Source organism: Wasmannia auropunctata, unplaced genomic scaffold (assembly GCF_000956235.1).
Source record: "Wasmannia auropunctata unplaced genomic scaffold, wasmannia.A_1.0 LD336026.1, whole genome shotgun sequence".
Classification (NCBI taxonomy): domain Eukaryota; kingdom Metazoa; phylum Arthropoda; class Insecta; order Hymenoptera; family Formicidae; genus Wasmannia; species Wasmannia auropunctata.
In genome coordinates, this window is record NW_012026864.1 from 928,007 (window position 1) to 953,726 (window position 25,720).

Genomic DNA, 25,720 nt, shown 5'->3' on the forward strand with positions numbered 1-25,720 from the left:
TACGGTGATTCATTGATGCAAAGTAATAAAATGTATTTTTCAAAATCTGAAATAACCTTGTCGATAATTTGCATTTAAGTTTCATACAACGATATAATATAATTCTCATTTTCTCTCTTTCTTTCGCGTTTATAATTTTCTGTATTTCTAAACGGATTTTTATGCGATTTGATGTTAAATTATGTGTGAAAATACATACTTTTGGTTTTTCCAATTAAGAAGAGACTGGAATAAAGCCCTTTTTGACTTCGACCTGGATCGAACATACATATAAATAATGATATACCTCCTTGAGGGTGAATGAGTCACAGCAAAAAAATGCAGTGACTAATCCGCCTGTATTGAGCAACAAGAATGTAATGAGAAGGATTTGATATACCTGCTGTCTGGCGCGCGCGTGAGACGCGGAAGGTCCGCCGTCCGGAGGGTATACGTACAAAAAACGGGCGTCGACATTCCTTTCTTTATTCTCCGACCGAGGCACCTCAGGCGGCTCAGGCTCAGGTCAGTAGTTCGCCCCGAGTGGCGCTCGCATCAGTGCTGTGAAAGCTTCAAAACAAAATCGTGTTTGGTGACGGAGAATTGACGGAGATTTAATCGAATTTTAGACTGAAATGATCGAGGAACACGACGAACGCGAGACGATATGCGATTCAGTGGTAAGTGTCGCGATGCCGCCGTACGGGGAACGCCGGCGGGATCGCCCGGGTGGACGCGCGCGACGCGCGAACCCACGTACGCGATTGACGTTCTAACCTCAATTTTCAGAATTCACTGGTGGAGGGCTGCCGTTTGCCGGTCAGGATGCACGGCACGGACGACTGGCGTAAGTAGATCGCATCCGCGTGTCGTTCCGTTTATCCCGGTGAATATATCGTTACCGAAATGCGCGACTCTCTCTCCGCAAGACACCGAACCGTGATCCATCACAGTGACCATGGTCATGTGGCGAGATCGACTTTGAGCTGCATTGTTGTGGGAGCGTATAAAATAGATATCGTTTCACTGCAAAGTATTTGTAGATACGTTATCGTGAAAACATCCCGATTGTCATTATATACATGTTGATTCTTGTTGAATTGTGAATGATTTTTTTGATATATCGCAGGCTGATTCCGTTTCATGTTTAAGGTTAATATTATACATTATTGTCGTACGACAAATTTTCGAACCGGTTGATTGGCTGTAGGATAGAGAAATTCAAGAATCTCTCTGTCCTGCTGTCAATCAACAGACATGAAATCTTTGTCGTACGACAAATAGCCAGTCAACAAGCTAAAATTTATTGTACGACACATGAAATATATTGGCTTAACACTTAATTTTGAGAATTTCATATATATAATGGTTAAGTTTAAAAATATAAGTCATACTACAATATGATTTTATTATGATTAATGGATAATTTATTAAAAATCATGGCAAAACAATTTAAACAAAATCTTATGTCCTATCTGTAGCACTTGCTGAAATCATCAGCGTTAAGGAAGTACAAGGCATTAAGTGCTATTACGTTCACTATGTGGACTGTAAGTAAAATCTACTGTTTAAGTACGAAAATCACAAGTGTTGATTATTATTATCGAAACTGCGCTATTTCAGTTAACAAACGATTAGATGAATGGGTTATGGAAGATTCCCTGGACACTAGAAAAGTCCAGTATCCTCGTCGTGAAGGAACAACACCGGGGACTGGTGCGGCGACCCCAAAGAAACAGGCCGTTAGTAGACCACCTAGTCCCTGTAGCGTTAGCAATGAGCCAGTTAACGGTAACGCCGTTCTACAAGCGGCGCTGCAAAAGAAAATGTCTAGAAAGAGAAAGGCGACCTTTCTGGAAAACGAGGATTCCCAAGATGCCCCGCCGCAAACGCCCGGTCCCAGACCCACTGGCTCCCTAGTGGCTCATCACCACGACGATGTAGTCACGAGAATGAAAAACGTAGAACTAATTGAATTAGGCCGTCATAGAATAAAACCTTGGTATTTTAGCCCGTATCCGCAAGAGATGGTAAACTTAAGTTGTATATACATCTGCGAGTTCTGCCTAAAGTATAGGAAAAGTCGAAAGTGCTTAGAGAGGCATTTAGCAAAGTGCAATTTACGTCATCCGCCTGGAAACGAAATATATAGGAAGGGACCCACGTCGTTCTTCGAAATTGACGGCCGCAAGAACAAGAATTACGCGCAAAATCTTTGTCTGCTGGCAAAGCTATTCCTAGATCACAAGACCCTTTACTACGACACAGATCCTTTCTTGTTCTACGTAATGACGGATTTCGATAGCAAAGGATTTCACATAGTTGGTTATTTTTCGAAGGAAAAGGAATCGACGGAGGATCACAATGTAGCATGCATTCTTACACTGCCACCATATCAGAGGAAAGGTTACGGTAAACTCCTGATAGAATTTTCGTACGAGCTGTCAAAATTCGAAGGAAAGACCGGCTCCCCCGAAAAACCGCTGTCCGACCTGGGTTTGCTTTCGTATCGAAGTTACTGGGCTCACACGATACTCGACATCCTGCTGACCGTAAAACCCGTGGTAGAGAACGAGAAACCGCAGATAACGATAAGCGAGATCTCCGAATTGACGTCGATCAAGAAAGAGGACGTAATATCGACTCTGCAAAACCTGAATCTCATTAACTATTACAAGGGACAATATATTGTAACATTAAATAGGCAAGTATATTCACAGCCGGAATGAAAAGCCAATTTAGGCTATGAATTTATCCGAAAAATTCGGTAAGACCGTATCAATACTGATACGTAATCTTTATTTGCAGGGAAATTATCGAACAACACACAACTGCGATGGAAAAGCGGCAGAACAGGATAGATCCTAAGTGTCTGCATTGGACACCGAAAGACTGGAGTGTTAGGGCCAAATGGTGAACATAGCTCGAGCTGACAATAAAACGATACTGATTTGTCTTGAAATTATTTTTCAGACATTCTGAAAGCGAGTGCGGTGTTAACAGATGTACAAAAATTGTACATATATATATATATGTTAATTTGCGACCTTGATGGTTTAGCGTTTTAATAAGACTGTATCCGGCGTTACGTACGCTTATTGCAATGCTTTAGGAACTTGTCGACACACGCAGATCTCAGTTATAATAGGGCTAAGATCGTATTGCGCGAGTGCTCGCGAATTTTACCTGACAAAATATATTTGCTGTAACAAACATATATATATACCTTAAAAATGCAATGTTTTAATATGATGATTAGAATTTTTTTAAAGATTCACAAACGGCTGTCATTGTACAGTGGTCAAATTTGTACAGATAACCTATCGCTCTTGTAGAATTGTAAATAAATGTGATTTTATAACATACTTACAATTCTCCCTCATAACTCAAACTCATTTAAATTTTATAGAGGACTGTTTGTATAGATCCAATCAACAGATATTGCTATTTGTAATTCGATTTTTTTTTAGCGTACAAAGATCAGTGAAGATACACCTCATGTGTATATGTAAATATGTACACATCTTTTTTATACGCTGTAATTTATTGTACATTTTCTTGACGTAGTAGAGATGGCTTAGATAGTTACGAATTATTATGAATTATATAAGTACATAACGCATTGATGTATTTATGAATATTCATGCAAGATATAGAGATTGTATAAAACAACTTTATTTTAAAAACTATTTCTACTAAAACTATTCACTTTGAACACATTTTTGGGCGGAAACATTTTTAAATTGGCACAATGTATAAATTAATGTTAAACAAAAGTAAATAATCCGAAATTGTAATAATGAATGTAAATAATCTTCTAAATTCCTTATAATTAAGGTTATTGAATGCCGTCCGGTATTTATTTTTTTTTTCATTAGTGACTATTATGAACCAAAAATTGAATTTTATATGTTTTACAAGTAATGTAGTATTATGAATTTGTAGATCATGAATGCTCTCCGTGTAGATTGATACTGATTTTTGTTCTGTAACAGAGAAACATAGTTACCAGTATAAAATAAATTTCAGCTCAATTTGCCAATCCTTTCTTTTAATAGTGGTATTAATTAGTGGTATTAATTAAAATATTTCACATTAATTGCAAAATTTTATAATTTTAGTATATGTACACTATCGTACATGAAATTTTTTAATAAAAAAATTTTCACGATATTTCTGAATATGGATTTATGAAATTTTACAAAAAAATTAATATAAATTTTATATCAATACACTCGTTTACTTTATTAATAAAGTAAGAACAAAATTTATTTGATTCTTTAATACTCAATCTATATAAAATTAATTATATATTTTTTATTTTAATTTCCTTATTGCTTTATAATTAATTTGTAAATTTTTATAGCGATAAATTTTCTTTTACATGATAATTGATACACTTCTCCAATTTCAATTAAACAAGCTTAAAAATTTATCATGTTTTAATGGATAAAAAAAAGATTACTAAATCTCACATTTGTGTTCTCGATTTCTTCACGATAAATCATGGTGTATGAAATTTTATTTAAAAAATTATTTTTTACGCGAAGTGCATATGATATATAGATACCAAACAAAACGAGAGAAGAAATTCTAATTCTACAAGCACACTTACATTCTATTATGCACTTGACGAGGTTTACACGAACACACATATAGAGAAGATCTAGCACAATACATTTTTATTGCCTATATTACATAATAGATCAGTCCACGTTGTCATCTTTAAAAAATAGTTTGCTCGTACGAATATAAATTACAATTTCACTTTCACAGATTCGCGACAGACTTTGTTTCGTGTGAGCGAGGAGATAAAAGAAAACAATCTTTAGACACGACTTTAAATACAGCATCTTTTATGTATGTGTGTATATATATATGTATATATATATATTTTTTTATATTCAACAGTAACATCACAGTAGCTTCATATACAATAAATCTTTGTTCATAATTTTATCTGTATTCTTTTTGTATTCGTTACCACGTAAGCGCGACACGGCGAGTTCCTAAGATTCATCACGACGACAAGCGGAAGGAAGAAACTCGTGTGCACGCACTTTTCACAATTGTCAGGTCACAGTGATCTCATACCGATATGATCGCATGAAACTGGAAACGCTCTTTGATATTTGACGTAAATTGATATCTGGTAACCCTGTCCGTTACATCGCATTATTAATAACTTGTATCCACGTACACAACAACGTGAGAGTGCGATATATCAGGATAAAAAGAATTGTCGATCGGTTAATACATTGCATCATTGCGAAGCAAGCCGAGATCCGTAAACGATAAATTATTAATACAGCAGAATTAAACGTTTGAATGAACGAAATAATATTTGGGCTGCTTACAAACTGATATCGATGTCACTCGATATTTTCGTATTGAGAGAAATGTATAGTTGCGGGAATCGAGAACCACGATTTTTATTTTTCACACCGCGCAGTGGAAATAATTTGAATAATGTGTATTATTTGTAGAAAATAGATTATTTGTTATTTAATTGTGTTTAGGAATATTTTATATTCTATCATCGCTAAATATCTTACAAAAATCCGAGCGCGCACACACACACTATGGAATTTATAATACTAAAAATTGAAAATATATCGTTACGTTAATCGTGGTTCACGCACAGAATAAGCCGACGAATTCCGGAAGAATACAGTGCCGCGAAGTAAAAAAAAATATATATATATATGGTCGTGGCATCTCGCCGCTGCGTCTGTGCGTGCAATTGAACGGACAATACGTTTCTCCCTTAACAATAACGACAACAACAACAACAACGAGATGAAAATCCAATGGCAGCGGTATAATGTCGAGAAGAACAGCGAGTATTTAACAAGACAAGAATGACAATACGTACACGGCATCACAACAACGGCATTTATAGACTATCGCACAAATAACCAGACGCATACCAGAGAATTCGAGAAGCGCTTAAGATTACGCACAACCCTCGTATATCGCACAAAACGCAGAGATTATCTTTATCGCCAGGCGCACATTGAGCCTTGCGCGACGCAGCAGCACGTTCATACACATTTTTACGGGTTTATCATACTTAATTCCGCAGAATGGCAGAATTTATAATCAATTAACATACTTAATAACCTATTTCGATATTTGGAGTAAGCGAAAATAATGCATTTTTGAAAAAAAAATATTTTAAATAAAGGGATAGAGTTTGAAGAGGGCCATTAGATGAACTATGTAGATTTTGGATCCTTCACTGGTTGGATCGTCCACTGGTCTTGCCTTCATTGGCAATATTTCAAAATAAGAACTTTTGTGCGATTGGAGGGAGTTTAGCAAAAAAACACCGAGAACAAAATTTCTAATAGAATATGAATTTGCAATAAAACATGTTTTTATCGAAAAAAAACCACCCTGTGCCTTGGACCCAAAGTGAATCCCGAAACCAAAATCTAAGTGACTATTTTGATGGCCTTTTTCAAATTTTAGAACTTTTATTTGAAATATTTTTTTTCGAAAATACATTGTTTTCGAGATATTTTGGTATCTAAGTTAAAAATACCAGCGACTTACAATTGTTTAATAAAACCTACAACAGTATTTTGATTCGTATGATTTAGAGTGGATTTTAGTCGCTAAAATTTTTTAATCACTATAAAATATACAACAGAATGTTACTAGTAAAATTTCTATACCTAACACAAGCAGTCGAGAAAGATTAAAGAACTGAGAGAAATCTCCAGTTTTAATCCTTCATCATATACCGCTTATCAAATTATTTTTAAAATAATCTTACCCTCCCTTTGCAGGAGCAAGGCGACACGATTTTTCCCCTTTCGGAAATCCGCCATCCGCCTCAATGTGCGTCTGATATTACGCTTACTTACTCTACTTACTCGCCGGAGTCCGCTCACGTGGCTCACAATATTTCGTTACATTTTGACACGTCTCATTACACTCTTTCTCTCCCTCCCATTCTCTCGCCTTTCTCTACCGTTACGTGTGCACATGTATGCCATGTGTGTGCGCAAGTGTATGTATAATGTATGTGTATATGTGTGTTTACATCTTAATATATATGTATACATACATATATATGTGTGTATATATATATATCTTCTTGTTTGTCCCCTCTTCTCTCTTCATCTGTGAAACAATTTTTTTACATATTTGCGTGAATGTACAGTTGAACAATAGGCGGCAATGGCTGGACAGAATGGCGTTCGATGACGTTTTTTCAAATTTTCTTTTTTTTGGGTGTTCACGAGGGGTGTCGTCGCGCCTCGGCATGGCGCACTACATTCCCCCTCTTTTTTGCTCTTATCTTTCTTGATAACGAGCTACGCCTGGACTGTCGTTGAGTACAGTAAAAAAAGTTTTGTACATTAGTATATTACTCGTGCCGCGACGCGAGAGGAGGAAGAGTAATACACGACAGAGGCGTAAGTTTTGTACTAATTCGTGATATTTTTGTTGAGTTAACTCGGGCGCAGGTTAAAATAACTTTGTGTTTCAAGCAAGCTAGGATAATGGATATCGGTGTAATTTCGGCTGGCTCGATTTTCGATGCTACAGAAATAAACTTCACCACGAGAACATTTTCACGTGTCTATATACGAAATCGTGGATTAAATTATTTAAAACACGATATTACAATGCACATTAAAAATAATCAGTCCTTAAGTATAATATTTGTGTTAATTTTACATATTTAAGTAAATCTCGAATCTTATACGTAATCGTAATTATTACGATGGCCATAACGTGTCTCATAGCGTTACGAAAAATTCTGTCGGCAATCCCGAGTGAACCTGCGCCGAGTTTTACTTCGATAAATATAACAATGAATAATGAGCTTAATGGCGCGTCTCTACATAGATTGGGAGACGTCATAGATACAATGAACAATCGAATACACTTCGATCACACACTAAAACTACGCTTACACACTGACGAAGTAGAATTTCGAGTTTTGTCCGCTTCGCGATCTGTTTTCTATTATTGTGTGGATTTGTTTTTACGGAAATGCTAATTTTTTTTAAAGATCTATTAATACTTAATTCTTCAATCTCCAAGAAAATAATTAATTAAATTAATTAAAAAATAATTATACGTTTGCGATTCATACACTTGTATCTTTTTCTTTTGCGGTAAATATATCTACAAAAAACATTTTTTCGTAAAAAAAAAACGATTTATTTGATTTTAGAAACGAGTATATACGCATTGATACGAAGATAACTGGATTTCGTCGAATGGCGATATTTCAAAACTCTACTTTCGTCCAGCCGCTTGCCGGAACAATAAGACACTTAACAGTTTGGCGCCCTCCGCAGCGGAAGGAGACCGATTTTAATCCTCAACTGCTATAATTATATGTATTTGAATGAAATAACTACTACGATGAGATCAATTTTGAATCCAATAATAAAGTATAATTATTTTTGATTATTATTGATGTTCCTATATCTGATTCTCTTATTATATCCAACAAACAATAAGTCATTAAACATCTTTCTACAGTAACTATTAATAGATATATATAATATATATTACATTTAGCAGATATACATGTGTATAAAACATATTTCTGATGCATTATAAAGCATTGGAAACTGAGAAATCTGTATTGGAAACAGATTTGAACCCATCGTAGCGGTTGAGGATCAACGGCCTTTTACCTTTACGCACATTACACCATAATATTACTTGTTACATATATAATAACACAATATACAGCGGGGAATCGGCGCTTGAAAATATTACGTCGTATCGCGGACGACCAACCGAGATCGTGTAAAAATATTTCCTCCTTTGGAACATCGAAGAAGAGATCGACTTCTGAAAAATATCTTCGGGAAAAGAGAGTGTCGTTCACGGAAATACGTGTTCTGCGTGTGAAATCGCGTGACTTTCTACCCCATTTATTCTCTCTTCGTTTCTCGCTTTTTTTTGATATAATCGTTACTGGAGCGCTGCCGGAACCAGGCTAGTTCGAGGTCTTGTTTGATATTCGCAAAGATTCGTCGAAATCACGAAGTGACTCCAATGAAGAATCCGTCTTCCTTTCGGAAAATCCATTCTTCCACCGGAGAGAAATCGATATGTCTCTTCTCTTCGTAGAACGAAAGAAGATCGAGTGGTTCACGATCGTGATGTGCTAAAAAATTTTGCGGCCACGGATAAATGTTTCTTCCCTAGAAGGGAGGTCATTTTGCTAAACGAAAAAGAGGCCCGCGCGTCGTCGCGTGATAAATTTCTTCTTCGGTCTGCCCTCTCCGTGGATTTTAGAATCTCTGTCTTAGAGTACTTGAAAATATAAAATCTACGATAGAAAACAGAACAGACCTCGAATATATATATAAGTATATATATATGCATATACATATATACATATATATATTTATATATGTATATATGTATATATTTTTTTCTCCCAACATTCAACATCAATTCGCTTGCGCTGTGTTATCATTATTATATTATATCATATACGCCTCAATTTTACTAGCGTCATTATTATTTTTATTATTGTTGTTACTCATCGTTTATCGTTTCATTCTTATATATGTATAACGATACGTATATATATATATATATATATTATATGTATATTTATATATCTCTTTAAGCTTACGTAATAGTAAACCATATTCTTAGGTGTTATTAGTAGCTTTCTTTTATGATACAGATTGTCATGTGTCGGCAATTTATTAAGTGCTGCCGATGCGATACGCGCTCTCGAAAGCCTCTCTGATCGATGATCATTAAAGTGAATTTTTTTTCTTAACGCTTTACGTCGATAACGTTGTCGTATCAGGTAATTAATTTGTTCGTTTTTTCTTTGTCTTCATTTCATCGAAGACAAACAGATGACATCGCCACGCAATAAATATTACTGACCTCATCATTATTCACCTGCTATATTGAAATATAATAGAAGTTTTCCTTAATTAATTACCTTGATCAAAGATTTTATTTCCATTGAATCTTCTCGTTAATAGTATGAAAATTGTGCTTTTTTTCCGCGTTCGCATTATCTGCATCTCATCTCAATCAATACTTTACATTTAATTCTATCAATCATACGTTAGGAATGTATTAATAACAAATTCTGTGAAGATTAATAACGCTTATTTACGAAACTTTAATACGAAAGTGACCGTCACATTGTAACGTATTTCCTGCTTTATTCCCTGCTTGATTGATCAATATAATATGTACTTGCTGCCTTATGACAGCTTGGAAGAGCTTAGGTTATCAAAAATAACGCTTCTTGCAACGAAAGAGAGATATCGAATCACAAAAGTTAATACAAATATTAAATTAAAATAATATAACTTATATAGTAAAAAAAAATATAGGAAAGTTAAACATAAGAATCATTTTTAATGCTGTACATTATTATAGCTATAGTAATACTTTCTACTCTCTCTTTTATAATATTTTACTCCAAAATGGAAGCAAAATTCGTGAACTGGAAATTACGAAATATATGTTATGGAAGCATTATTATAAGATAGTATCTGTATTAAAAAAATCAAAAATATTTATAAAATTTGAAAATTTTTGATAGAAAATTTTATGTCATCTGAAAATAATTCTGCACAGAAATTGCTGCATGTTGAACTTTTATATTAATCAACGTAAGCCAGTATTTTACTAATTCAATTGAAATTTGTCGTATTAAAGTTAAAAGATTCTCGAATGGGAAACTTTCTAATCCTTTAAATAATTTTTTAAAGAAACTTTCAAAAATTCTTTATCAAGTATACATTCATTAATGTCTTTATAGCATTCTTCTCTTCACGGATAAATCACTTTAATAACGAAACAAGTATGGCAGCCTGATACGCCACCAAATGCAATTGAATTATTGTACGAGTATAATAAAGTTCACGCGAACGGAGCCGAGATCATGTCGAAACTTATTATTCATCGAGTGGCTTAGCAACGACCTTGTGTGATATCGGAGAAATCCATCATAATTCGTGTCATGCCCCGCAGTGTAATTATCGACTGCTACATATCGCGGTCGCAGACGGAATGCTCTAATTGCAAATCATCGCCGCGAAAAGATCTCAATTATTCGCGTATAATATCCGATAGCACGACACGGGCGCCGCAATGTTACAACGAGAATAATTTTCTCATCGTCCAGGAGAATTTCATTACTCCTTTATCGATACGTGTTTTTCACGTTTTTCTTGCGGCACCTTTCGCGTGTTGGTTAACTTTCATAGTCCGCAGTCGAAACTTTCTTGATCCTGCAGATTCCTCTGGTACGCCTCCAAGCAGCTGTCGATGTTTCTGTATATGCCCGAATTCGCTTGGTACATCAGAGTCTCCAGGATCCTCTCGTTCTTTATAACTTTCGATGGCAATACGATCTGGAAAGACGAGAAGCAATCCTCTTTGTATTTAGAATAACGAGGAAGGTCATTTATAATATTGTACTTGTTTCACACTAGGAGTAATTGCACCGTATCATTTTTAATTAATTTAAGTTTATGCAATTAAACCTAATCGTTTTTCAATGTCGTCTACATTTTTCTTTTAATATCTACCCTGATTAGTTCCTGGGGTGTTATCTTATGTAACTTGAGGTCCCTGCTGAGCCTGTCCATGATACACTTGAACTCCACCTTGGCGTCGATCTTTGTCGATTTGGTTTTGATTCTGTGCTTCGCCCAGTTCAGCATCGCCTCGAACTTCTTGACCTCCGGCAGTTCGAGGCCGCGGCACATGATCATCTGCACCATCGATTCGCTCAGGGTGACAAAGTCTGGATGGTTGAAGAGCAATTCGGCCCGCGTCTCGATGAACGCGAGGATCATGTTGACCAATTCCGAGGCGGACGTGTAACGCCAGTAGTAATTCTCGAGGGCGCACAGCATCACGCAAACGATCTCGACCCTGAGGAATTGCTTGGCGTGATGGAAGCATGCCTGAAGTAGTTCCGGCAGGTCGTAGTGCTCCGCGGCGCATATCAGACCGGGTATGTTGCTGCACGTCAGCGGACAGGATCCGGTGTGCAGGTAGTCCAGCAGAATTCGGAAGGTCTCCGGATCGAACTCGATGATGTCAAACTGAAAATATTTATTTCTATTAACGGAGAATTAAAATTAAAATGCAACTTCGAGATTTTAAAAATTAGTCAATAATATTTCTTATGTTAGAATACAAATTTAAGCATAATTTCACATGAATTAATAATTGCTGATTATAAAAGTGAAGTAAACACAAATATTAGAACTTAGTTTAAAATAAAATAATGAAGAAATGACAATTAATCTTACAAGATTACCAAATATAGTTGTTTAACATAATTTTAATCTGATTGATAAATCGATAATGGATTTCTCAGGAAATTTAGTTTGCGTTATGAATTTTAATTTTTTTAAAAATCCATAACGCGATAACATGATAACTTTCTAAGAATTGTCCTTCTTTATTTTCTTCAGTACGGAGACACGCGTCATTGACATCTCGCTCACCTCGGTCTGCGCTAGTTTGGCTCTATCTACTTTTTGCGCGTCCGCGCAAACGCTGAGTCGCGGTACTGCCAGCGATTGGGCTGCTTTGTCCTTGTCTTTTGCTTCCTTATCTGTAAAGAATAATGTTTAAATTCTGTCCTTCCACTTAATCGGGAAAAAAAACGCAACATTATCGTACGAATTAACACAACGTTAGAAGATTACTATTTTATTATCCCTCTACGATATATGTATTTACCCATGAGTTTAATTATGCATTATATTTGAACAAAATTAAAAAAGTGATATGAGATAAATTTTGGTCCTTTCTCTCTCGTAAGAGTTTTGAGACACGTACTACTGCAATCCTGCGAGCTGGCCCATCGCTTTCGATCCTCGCTCTGCAGCGTGCTGCCGTGCTTTCTGATGCTCCTTCCCCATCCCGCCGTGATCGTACCCAGTCGCGAGAAGGCCCGTTTCACCATCGGCGACGAAGGAACACTTTTGGGCCTAAACACATCAGAACCAGTATCTCACAGAAACCGCGGAGCGGCACCTCAAGGTATGGAGATAAGATTTACGGGCGTTTCAACGCAGAGAAAAGGATGACTCCGGGTTCAAGGGTGGGAAGGGGAGGACTGCGTATATAATCGGTTGAGACAAATATCAAATTTTGTAAAGTCAAAAACGAAAACGAAAACCAGACAACAATGAAAGCTCTCGGAATTAACAATTCGTACTTGTCAACGTGCGAAGGATCGAAATATGTGCGCATCAATTCATCGAATCCATTACACCAATATAGGAACTTCTTGTCAATTTAGTGAATACAGTTGGTGATTATTACACGAAATTTAGAATATCAAGAGGAAACAACGGTAAACGGTAGTGATACAAAAATTATCGGCGATAATGCCGCAATAAAAGTGGACGAAGGACAACATACTTGATATCAACATTACTAACGAAAACGAATAAAAAAAGGAATATACAGATAATAATATACTTCTTTTTTTTTATAAGGTTATGACAAAAAAGAATTAATTCTTAGAAAAATACTGACGAGCAAACGGCAGACTTCATTCGTAGAATTTTGAACAATAATTGTCGTTTTTTCTTCAGCAAGCGAGGCGAATTCGCCACGTGATTCGTATCATTTGACAGAATATTGCAAGTGCCTCTCAGAGAAGAGCATGCTACATAAAGTCCAATACACGATACATGGTTTGATTAAATTCGCAACTTTTGCATTGTACGGTAATAAATAAAAAAATTACTGATTGTGAGATAAATCATGCGGTGCCATGAGGATAGGAGACATGGATGTGCCGTGAAAAGATACATATATTACGATCAAATAACGATATAAATATATAAAAGAAACATTCGACACATTAAGATTCGCAGGCATTAATCTCACCGTTCAAGCGAAATTTTCAATTTACTCTCATTGGAGAAATCCAATTTTATATCTCACGTATAACATACCGCATAGTCCACATTCTTGCTCGATCTTTGATTGAAACTCCAAATTGAGTCCGTAGCCGTAAGGTTCTAAGCAAACGCTCTCAATTCGCCAATCAATTTCGCAAACACATTTTGCATATTTGTTCAGCATTGATTCTTGATTGTCAATTTTGATTTTCGAGCCTTAGCTTACCAGCTTTTCGTAATGACGCATTCCACTTTAACGAGCGAACTTCGATATATCAACGATTCCGAACTAGATTCATGAGACTAACAGATAAGTAAACGGGCTAACGACAGCATTCATGACTATCAAAACGTACCTAGGGCTCTCCATGTCGGGAACTTGCAGGAAGTTCGAGCTCTTCGGCTTCTGCGGGCTAAGCAACGTCGGCGCCGGTCTTGCGAGCAACTCGGCAACCGGTACCTGTGGGCTACCGAAGCCCGCTTGAATTCCGTATAACATTTCTTGAAATACTCTGTATAAAGACAAAAATAAATGCATATCGGTAAGTTTGTACATTACACTGAACATTAGAACGTAAACGAATTTTTTATGTGCAATTAAGCTTTCATGCTTCCGTCTCGTAGATATAGTCTCTTACATTGTTAATCAACCGGCTATTTAGCGGAATTCACTTATTTATTAAAATTCCTCTTGACTATTTCATGCTTTCATCGATCCGTGAAACATTGAGCTAATTAGAAAATATTTACTTTATTTCAAATTAATAAACCAGAAGAGAGGAACATTTTCGCGACCAATAAATTACTGAAAAACTTTTTACTCTAGACAAATATAATCAAACACAATAAATTTGTTGTACATTAATTTATTTACATTCTTAAAAAAAATTATTATATACATATATATCGTATAAATATCTTAAACTTTATTTTGTTTCATTACGAAACAAGCAAATGCTGATAATTTTTGAAGGAAAGAAAATATTTGTTACCTGCTTCTTACGGCTAGAATCGCCCTAACACCGATGAATCGGACTTTCTGTTTTTGATGTCCCGGCACGAGGAAAGACACGTCGAAAAGACTAGTGTTTAACGTCACGTTCGCTGAATTATTGAGGAACACCCTGGTGAAGTCCTTGGCGAGTTGATCATAATCCTCGAACTGATCTCGCACCGAGTCCAACAGTGGTGAGGACGGTCTCATGTGTCCAATCGGTCGCCAAGAACCTCGTCTAAGAATTAACAATCGTGATGTTAGTGTAATGCAAAATAAAATAAGCATATTTTCAAAAATTGCTCTTTTATATAAATAGCCGTTTTCGAATTATTTAATATTATTTTGTCATGATTGCGTCTCACCTGTACGGTTTTGGAATCTGGCCGGTTTCCGCGTGATTAGCGAGATTCGCCACGATGTCCTCCAACATTTGACTTCTCGTTCGCTCCTGCATCCTCGCGAATTTCGGCGCGGAATAACTCGCCCTCTCGCCGTTCACGATCTTCGTTAATATCCATTCTCGGAACATCGGACCTGTTGCGCCCGGGAATTCAATTCGATAGATAAGTTCAACGTAAGAGGAGATTTTAAACTGATACAATCCCGAGAGATAGCCAGGCAATTTAATCTTACCATTTACATTGTCGTTACTTTTTACGATTAAAAGCTCAGTAATTGTAGCGTAACGTCAAAGTGGAAATTAACAACGTAATATCAAATTTGCTGAATTTTGTCGCAAACCATATAGAGATATTTATAATGAACATTATATTATTATGTAAATTATATAATTATATCGTCATCTGATGCATCCATAATGCTAATGATTGAATAATAAATAAAACAATAACTGCGATATACGATAACTTTTTATAAATTTTACTTTATATCATCGAACGAAATTAATTTCCCTCAGTCAGACTAATTCTTTCACGAAAATGTAATAATACCTTTTTCGAAGACACTTTGTTCCCATAAATACGGTTTGTAGGCCCCAACTTCATCCCTTGTAACTACGGACACTTCGTATTTCGTGATTTTCCGCTTTATCCGTGGACTCACTCGCACCAAGATAAATGTGTGCAAAAAGTGCGACTTGATGCAAGCTGGACTGAAGCTGGTGTTGTCGGCTTCCAAAAATACGACGCACACTATATCGTTGCCAATGTGCCTTTTTCTCTGAAGCTGCGCGAGCAAAGATTTTCGATTAAATTCTTCGTACGGTTTTATCGTTAAAAATTTTCTCTGTGTATAAATAACTCACTTTTTGAGGATCGTGTTTCTCGTAAGGCAATAAGGTGGACACGTGGAACATTATCTCGATGCCCCTCCAGTTGGTGTAGACAGAATATAGGCCCGTCAAATCGTGCACGGTGTCGAGACCACCTTTGTACTTGTCAAATCCCTTCAGCCTGACCTTGTCCCCGAGAATCTGCAGGAATTCCTCGAAGAGCGGCGAGTTGTCGTTGTTATCGAGTATCTCCTCCTCGCTGTACTGACCTTCCTGAACATAAATCATCCCCACCTTCAGCTCGGACTTGATAAAAACTTGATCGAGCTTCAGAAGTTCCTCAGGCGTGTCTGGCAATTGGCCCAAGGTTAACGGCGGATTGATGTTCACCTCCTTGCCGAGACTACGTACCACTTCTTCTCGATTGTATCTGTCAACAAAGAAAATCTGTCATGTCTCGCGTATCCTCGAAAGAAATATTGAGTGTGACATGCATTCAATCGACAATTTTTACTTGTTGAATGTGTTTGACTGCTAGAATAAATTTCCACCACCGTTCTACAAAATTTAAACTAGAATTTTAGCACATAATAATTAACAATGCTTTTCATAATTTTCATTATTTTAGGAATATCTAAAATGTTTGTATTTCGCGTAATAACTTATCTAGTTTTACGAGCGTATAAATTAATCTTCTAAAATTATTCCTAAACCCGATACATTACATGTATGCGAGAATAAAAGATGATTCAGAGGAATTACCGGTCGGCAAAGACGCAGCTGGCGGGGATAAGGCCGTGGACCGTGTAACTGATGGCTCTGACCAAAATCCTGAATTGGTCACGATTGTTGAGCGTCTCCTGCTTGATGCTGAGTATCACCGGTCCCAAATCCTCATCGTTCGTAAAATAGTTCCAGTGCTCCGAGCCGTAGAAATATTTCTCGTATGTCTCCTGCTCGACGGAGGTGAGCTCGAAACCCTGATTCTTTTCCCATTGCTCCTCGATGGTGGTCTTCTTCCGCGGCGGATCGTCCGTGTCGCCTTCATTCTCCGCTTCGAACAGACAGGAGGTCTTGTCCTGCCGCTTCAGTATCGACGGACGCTCCTGATCCGCGCTCTGTCCTTCCACCTGTTCGGGATCGGTAGCCTCGTGTTCGCTCTCTGTTTCGTCCCAGATCGTGTCCGACGTAATCTGAGGCCGCGAGCATTCGATCCAGTAGCCGGGTGTTGGTATCAGGTTGTGCGGGAACTCTTGACAGAACTCGTCTACGAGGGAAAATTTATTTTCAACCATTCCTTAATTCACTCATTATGAATGTTGTTCTCTTATAGAAGGAGTAGTGGACGAGCAAAATATGTAAATCGATCTCTAGAAAAAATACGAGTAAGAGTAAATTTTTAAAAGAAGGATACAGGATCTCTATGTGATAAGCCGTACCTGCCGGAATTCTGTGAGCTATTTCAATTGTGCCTTTGAAAAGTGGAAGCTTTGTAGATCAAGCGAGAGAAATCGTTAAAGAATATAATCACTGGGTAATATCATAGCGTAAAAGTTATTACATTGTCGTGGTACACGTTGTACGTAAATGCAATAATCCTCAACGTTTTCATCATAAAGCGCGCGGACGTCAATTGGGCAATTTCGCTCAAAGCGAGATTAACGTTAATTAAACCCGTTCGACTAGCGCTCTTCTCGACGGAGCAAATTGGTGGCCAATGACGCCGATGGTGTCTTTGTTCTTCGTAGATACGAAAAGGATCGGTCGGATCATCCTCGAAGCGAAAGGGGGTTTGTTCAGAAATTAGTGCAACAAGAAAGCGAGAGAGAGAAAGAGAGAGAGGGAAAGAGAGAGAGAAAATGAAAAAGATGGAGAACGAGAGAAATGGAAAACGAGAGAGTCGGACAGAGCAAATAGTATCCAAAGACAAGCACTCTGTCTGTGAAAATCATTAAGAGAGGAATCCGATCTGACAAAATAGTGCCTCGAGGACGAATTGACCGTATCGCGGTAGAACCCAGTTGCGGAGAATCTCGAAGAGATTTTCCTTCTCCACAACGCCGCCGACTCACTCACGTCCACTTAAGTACATATCTCCGGTAATATGTTTTCTTCTTCTCCTTCCTCGCGTCCTTGCCTCGTTTTATCAATCTTCGTCCTCCTTTCTGCACGCTGCTCCCTCCTGCGCGGCTGTCGACGATACCGCAGTCGATTCACTGTAAGGTAGAACACCAAGCTGTTTGCAAACAGGGCTTGGTATTCGAACTTAGAGTGAGCCGCCCGCGGTGCCCTCCTCTTCTCCGCTGCTGCAAATCGACCTAATTGCCGGGCTCTTTGTTCGCATATAATGGCCATCCATATCTCACTGGAAACCCGAATTTCGACACGGTGCCGTTGGCTATGCCGTTACCTCGACCTCCTTCGGGAATCAATCGTAAAGCAAAAGCAACCGCACATCAAAGGAATAGATAATTCCTTAGAGGATAAGTGTTTCAATAAGTAAATATCGCCTAATATACATACGTATAACATAAGATAAATATTTAATTTTATGTTTAATAATAATGATTTTTATAAATTTCATTACATTTCGCCTTTGTGATTTTTGCTTTTATACTTTTTGACACGTTTAAAAGTATAAAGACGCAAAATGTATAAAATTTGCAAAAATTAATTATAAAGTATTATTAGGTATAAACCCGATGACCTAGCATATTTATTTATCCTAGGATAAATGTTGTAACCACGACAATAGAAGTTTATATGTACGAAGGTGATTTTAATAATCGCAAACTAATACCTTACATCAACGCTTGCAATCTAATTAGTTTTCATATTATCTAGTACACGCGATGATTTCATTCGACGCGTTAAACACGACGACTGTTATTTCCTCTTTTACGAGTATTCCTCGATTTTTCCGGTTCACCATATTTTTACCGTGAGACTTACATTCGATTATTCGAATCTGATGTGACAAAATAACTTCGCTCATATAATCGTGCGTAATCCAAGACAGGCGGAACCACCTGTAGCTTCATCTCATACATATGCACTCTTCCAAAAGTCGGTGGCACCAAGCCCGCTCGCGAAAATGCGCGACGATAAGAGAGAGAGAGAGGAAGAAAGAGCCTTTTCGACGGCGACGTTGAAAGCACTTACCGGAGCACGCCTGAGGTGGCAACGGAAAGATCAGGGTGGTCGAGGACTTTCTTCTCGCAACTGCACAGCCTAAACTTTGTGGTTTGAAGCTGCGCAACTGCTGCATGAAGTCCGAGCACTCCATCAGCGCCACGTCGGCAAAGTGCAGATCGCAAAGTATCTGGTTCTTGAATCTGAAATGCAGAACAATCCTCATAATCATTCGTCGAAAACGACCGGCACTTTATGCCGCTTCTCATCCAAGAATTATATTGTAAAGGGAGTCGTCTACGGAGTCGCGTTTGCAGCATCAGAGTGAATGGCAATGAAATGATATTTGTTTTCTTGGCATAAATCACAGAAAATATAAATTTAAATAAAATGCAATAGAAATGCAATAAAAAAGAATTTTATGATGAGAGGTATGTTAAATTTGATCTTGTCGAGCGTGAAAAAACAGTCGAATCAATATTTGCAGTAAAAGCTCAACGTATTGATTATGAAAAAAAAAAAATTGAGTAGAGGGCTCTCTGATTATATTAGGAGACAAAAAAAATCTCTCCGATTGACGCATTTCAAAGTGATAAAACTCGCGAACTCGAACGAGTCTTATCACGGATGAAAACAATCAAGAGGAACGAAGTTTCATGAGAGTTCAGATCGCTCGATAAAACGTGAATCCGTCGTGGCGTCCCGGCGGCGGCTGTTATTGGAACACGTCGCTCCCTTATCTCCTTTATCGTTCGCTTTTATCGTGCGGATTTACGCGATACCAATTAAAATCGTGGACTATGCCGAGATTCGCTAGAAACTGTGATAATCCATAAAAGAACACGTTTAATCTCTTTGCAATTTATTTAATTTCCGGGATGTATCATTAAATTCCGGAGAATATTGTACTCTTAATTGTATTTGTTTTAAATCATAATATTTATAAAATGAATATTATAATAATAAATATGAAATTAATACTGCATAATAAATATTGCAGCAGTAAATTATATTTTGCATAAAATTTATAAATAAACGATAATATTAATTTACTTCCAATTTATATATACATATAGAAGCACTTGCAACTAAATTTTCCAATGCGCTCTTATAGTTGTAAATATTCTCGTTAATATTCGTCAATATTTTGGATTGTATTCGATATAACAGCGATCGAGACTGCCACGGACACAAATCATAGAAAACGTTATTTCCTAAGCTTCATATGACGTTTCTATTTATATTTCCCGTGCGGCGACAGGCGGCGGCCTCATAATAGTGACGCATTAGCGACTTGCGTAAAGGTTGTAAAACGGCCGGTATAATCGCATAACGTTACATTAAAATGTCCATTCCAATTCGGCCTGCAACTGACAGGATTCCGCGCGTTATTTCCATCATGGCCCGGCGGTCCGCGCGACGGAATAATAAAAATATTTTTCGATAATCTCCCTCGCGCTCTCTCGGCGGAGAAAGCTTGTCGAGGGATGACATTATGACGCACTGTGACGCGGCGTTTTCAACGCGGCGGCTCGGCGATAATGCCCGTCGTAACGTTCGTTGAATCGCAAATGGTCTTCTGAATTGGCGACCCGATATGGAAGGATATCGCACCATCCTTTTATCCACGGCAGGCCCATGTTAAAATCGCCGATTGAACTCCCACGTAGCACGCGACTCTCGCGATCGAACGTCGTGGATGGGATGGCTTTCCGATCGACTGAGCCCCGCGATGATTCCCCATATATGTGCGACGTAAACGTTCTCGAATGAGAAACGCGATAGATAGCGCGGGCATTCATTTCGAGGCCGAAATCTCTCATCGGCCATGTAAATTCGATCGGACGCACGAGCGTGCGAAAGTGCGATATTTTTCGCGCGGAGGCGGCATTCCGGCCGGTCGAGCAGCTTTCGCGTTCGACTCTTGACAAAACCCGGGGATGATTTTTCGTGAGGAGCACGTCGCAATTTCTCGCCCGCGTCCGATCAAATTAATCGGACGATCGAATTCGCCGGCGACGAAATGCTTGATTTCGCGTTTTGTCCTTCGATTGTCCGCCGTGTTTAGCGAAAACGTGCGGAATTTTTGCATATAGGTACGTCGGGAAAGTAGTGAAAAGTCAGATGGCAACGTAGACGCGCATGTACGGCGAAAAAAGCGCCTTCCTCTGTCGCGATCTATTGACGCCTTTCTCGCACTGGCGAACAAAGTGTTAAATCGCGAACGGAATCTCTGTTTGCATGGCGATGCATTACAAAAGCGCAGCTGCGCGGCTAACTCCTCGGTTGACTGAGTTTCTCGCGCTATACAAAGGATGTGTACGTGTTACAAATATGAGTCGTCCTCATACTTTATTTCGTCTGCGGACTGCGCAAATTGGTAACAGAATTATACAATACATTTTTTTAAATGGAAGAAATACGCTGCATTATATTTGCATGATGGGATGACGAATAAATCGTTAATAACGGAGTTTTCATTCGTCTTATTTCAAAAAAGTAGATCAAACAGGTATATTTATTTATCGATTGTGCGTTACTTCGCCCGTCTGATGAGATACAGATCAAACAGTATTTCGCGTCTATTCCATCATGTATATCTCGTGTATTCGCATACTCAATCTCCAGGACTGAAATATCTTGAGAGAATTCAGCATCATGGGACTGCCGTGTCAAGGATCTCACTTCATAAGCGTCGGCTTGGTTTTTAAAATATGAAAAAGGAGCTGAGAGAGAGAGAAAGAGAGAGAGAAAGCGAGTATAATGGCACCGGGCAAATAACATGGACATAATCCTGTTGAATATCATATGGTTATTTACGTTCTCCCCTCCGGGCAAACAGTGTTAAATTGTGAATAAAAATTATTTTTACGCGCAACATTTCGCGTTGCCAATATTATACCGCCGCCAATAATAAAACTCCGCTTGATTGTATGATTTACCGTTATTCTAAATAATAGCACTTTCAGATACAAAATGTAAAGCATATATTCATCCACCGGACGTTCATTTTGTACGCGGCTGAACGCAGATTGCGTGAAATCAGGCCGGGGATAATAAAAAATAATAAATCGACGAGCAAAATAATAAATGATAACCCGAATGATGAAATTGCAATTTGTGACTAAGCATTTTTCGGGCAATTTCCGAGGCATGCATTACCTTTCTGCACACTGCGAGGCAGCACAAAGTCATGGATAATGCAAATACAATGAGCAATGCAAAAAAAAAAAATAACGAAACCTGACGAAATTCGAGATGTTCGAGAAAAAGTGTATCTCAAGATTTTTTATATTAACATTCTTTTAAGATAAACGATGTTCAATAGATGAAATTGTTACAGTCACGTTGAAAGTTCTCGACGAAATGGAAGTGCAATAAAAACGATATGATAATAAAAGGACAAGAGAGGCGTGCCCCGCTAATATGGCACGGGCTTACGACAATACTGATCAAAGATAATATCGTTTTACGAGTTCGCCGGAAGCGTAAACCGCAACCGAGAGTGCGATTGTATCTTACTCACCGTCTCGCCCGCTTTTGATTGGGTCCCGTGAGATTCAGGCCGCAGCTGTTACATTTTAGGCACTCCTCGTGGTAGTGGTTGTTGTCGTACAACGGCGACGGTTCTTGAAACAATAAGCGCAGAGATAGAGCTCAATCTCTAAAGGATCGTCGCATAATAATATGTATATGGCAAATGCTCGCGGCGATAAATGCCAAAATAAGAAGAAAAAAGCTTTCATCTTTAAAAGGATTTAATTAGAATTAATAAATCAACTCTTTATGATAGAGTTACTCGGAGTGTCCGCCACGAGATAGATCCCTGGTATCCGCGTCAAAAAAATTCCGAGTCACATTTGTACTGACAGAGAACTGTGCAGATATCTATATCGTAAATAAATCATTTTTGCAGCAATTAAAAAGATAAACGTTTCCCTCTGTGTTCACGCGGATTTTTTTGCCCCCTCTCGCCTTTCGCATCTCCCTCATTCTACAATCGCGTCTCCCACGCGTCGCGTATAATACCCACTTTCTCATTATCGCCATTAAAACCTCCAGCGGCTGTTCGGGAGAGAACTTGCGCATCATCCCGTTCCATTTACACTATTTTTCTACCTCCGCCCGTTTCCTCGACATTCACCCCTCCTCCCTCCCCGCTGCCCCCTTCTGTCTCGTTCTCGTGTCCTTAACTACTCTTCCGCGAGGTCGTGTCGAGCTTAAGCTCGGGGTGTGGTCGGCGCTCTCGTGACACCACACCACCGCCACCGGCACATCGGAGGCCGTAAAGAATTCCAGCGCATGCCGGGCATGGAATTTTGATATCGAGAGGAAAGCGGGCGTCACGGCGCCACGGCCGGTCTCGCCAGGAAGCAGGACGGCGCGACGGCGGCGAGCCGTTCGTGATCGCCGCGATATGTACTAATTGCACGCATGCACGCACGCACGTGCGTCAATGGTGACCCATACATGCGTGATCTGTTCCGTGACTGCAGAATTAATGGAGTTGTTCCAGGTTTAGAAATATACCTGGCGAAAACGTGGAACCCATTCTTAATTCTGTACTTGGCAAAACTACGGACGTGATCTTAAGATTATACAGCGTAATAAAAAAGAATTATGATGAAGTATGGAGGAAATGTGATGAGAAAATTTAAAAGTTCTTTTTTCTTCCTTCAATATTACATTATCTAAAGTAAATTCTTGTAAAACAAAATATTGATAATGCACAATTAAGTAATTAATGTATAAATATTAATTAATGAAAGTATAGATGCAGAATGACGCGATTTTCGGAGAATTTACGATAGAGAGAAAGATTATGTAAATATTCAAGTATAATATTTTTTAATTCAAAATTGTTCAAAGTTGTTTAAAGAAATCAATTCAAAAGCTATAGTGGAAAGTCAGAGAATGCTGTATATATATACGTGGCAGCACCCTCTCCGTAGCAACGCACGAAGCATAGATATGTCGACTTGGGTCTCGTTGTTTAACTTGAGTTGTTAGAAAGTTATATATAATGTGATTATGATTACGTTTTAACAACGGTAATGTATATCTTGAATAGAAACGGCGAACTTGCTTCCGGTAATTGAAATTTGATGAGTTAAAATTGTAATGATGGCTTCCTACATACACAAGATGTTTGTTTTAAATTAAACAAAAAGCTCAGATATATATATGTATTAAAATTCATATTTTATGTAATTTTAATTGGAACAATGTTTTACCCAATTTGAAATGTAATAATAACGTAATATAATAATATTCTATAAATATAATAATATTATTACTGAAATAGAAGTAATTGCTCGTTTCTAAAATTTGTAAAATATTACTATTTTACTGCAAGTAGATAAATATAATTATACGATATAATTATAAATGTAATTTTCATTTGCAAGTATATTTTAAGAACGACAATTTTGCAGTCTAATGTTTGATTTTTAATTTTAATTATTTTTTAATTGAGATAACTACGTAAAGATAAGTATGAAAATAATTTCGTCAGACTTCTACAAAATAAATTTATAAAATTGACTTTATTTTGAGAACTATTTCCAATGTATTTCGAACGAAACAGAGAATCGTAACGAATACGTTTATTAATATTTACGTGCCGTCGAGAGGAGTTTAGAAGGCGCCGATGAATCTGAAATATAAAACAGCTACGTCGCGGCAATCTCGTTACAAGTTTTCACGGACTGCAATGTATTTCGTGCAAGATATCCAGATGACGGGCGAAATTATTCGTGTCGCAACTGTGGCACGTGATTTGATATGAGATTACATTGGATGGTATGTCGCTTCAAACGACGCTTTATATTCTTTTCACTCTCGATTTACGCCATTTAATGTAACCACTATCTAATGTACCTTACACTGCGAGCCTCATATACTTTAAGTTTCTCTCCTTCTCACCGATGCATTTTAGGGATCAAAATAAGCCCTACGCTCCACATAATTTTTTTATTGTAAATCAAATTTAGCTATCAATCACCGTTATTAAACGTATTATTAAACGTATAATGAGCATAAAACTTTAATACACTTTTTCGTGTTCTAATATCATTGAAAAGTACTTTATATCCCACATGGATTTTTGGCGGAAGTAAAAATTGAAAATTTTGAAAGATAAAGCGATGGAATAAATTAAAAAAAAAAAAAAAAGAAAAACCGCGGAGCAAAAATGCCCGCATTATAACGCGGATCGACGAAATAAAATAGATCCGCAAACGAAACTGCAGGAAATGTCGATTAATCCGCATTTTACATGTGGCGATATATATTTCAACACCCCCATCGCGGTAGCGGCGGTGTGTACAAACCTCTTTAGGTTTTGTTTTTTTATCTCGAAACGCGGCGTGATGCAAATCTCGTCTAAAATATGCAAGAGCTGGGTCAAATTCTAACGAGCGTCTACCAACGTGATAAAACATGCGCTTTACCGCGATCTGAAGCAAAGATTCCGGGAGAAAAAAA

At 37.8% G+C, this 25,720-nt stretch overlaps 2 protein-coding genes across 2 annotated transcripts in view; one reads left to right on the forward strand and one right to left on the reverse strand.

Annotated features, from left to right (window-relative positions):
* Positions 1-520: 520 nt before the first annotated feature.
* LOC105452686 (histone acetyltransferase Tip60) lies at positions 521-4,021 on the forward strand. The gene is made up of 5 exons (XM_011694025.1): positions 521-659; positions 769-826; positions 1,461-1,529; positions 1,603-2,683; positions 2,788-4,021. The coding sequence occupies exons 1-5, from the start codon at positions 615-617 to the stop codon at positions 2,894-2,896; spliced, it is 1,362 nt and encodes a 453-aa protein (XP_011692327.1). The 5' UTR covers positions 521-614; the 3' UTR covers positions 2,897-4,021.
* LOC105452685 overlaps positions 2,934-25,720 on the reverse strand; it is a 38,791-nt gene continuing 16,004 nt past the window's right edge. The window contains exons 9-21 of the mRNA XM_011694024.1: positions 22,761-22,863; positions 19,265-19,437; positions 16,865-17,369; positions 16,136-16,532; positions 15,822-16,056; positions 15,234-15,405; positions 14,867-15,106; positions 14,231-14,386; positions 12,799-12,950; positions 12,462-12,571; positions 11,532-12,053; positions 4,595-11,354; positions 2,934-3,965 (exon numbers count right to left, since the gene is read on the reverse strand). Of these exons, the coding sequence (XP_011692326.1) occupies positions 11,202-11,354; positions 11,532-12,053; positions 12,462-12,571; positions 12,799-12,950; positions 14,231-14,386; positions 14,867-15,106; positions 15,234-15,405; positions 15,822-16,056; positions 16,136-16,532; positions 16,865-17,369; positions 19,265-19,437; positions 22,761-22,863 (2,918 nt within the window). The 3' untranslated portion in view covers positions 2,934-3,965; positions 4,595-11,201. The remainder of the gene's footprint in view (positions 3,966-4,594; positions 11,355-11,531; positions 12,054-12,461; positions 12,572-12,798; positions 12,951-14,230; positions 14,387-14,866; positions 15,107-15,233; positions 15,406-15,821; positions 16,057-16,135; positions 16,533-16,864; positions 17,370-19,264; positions 19,438-22,760; positions 22,864-25,720) is intronic.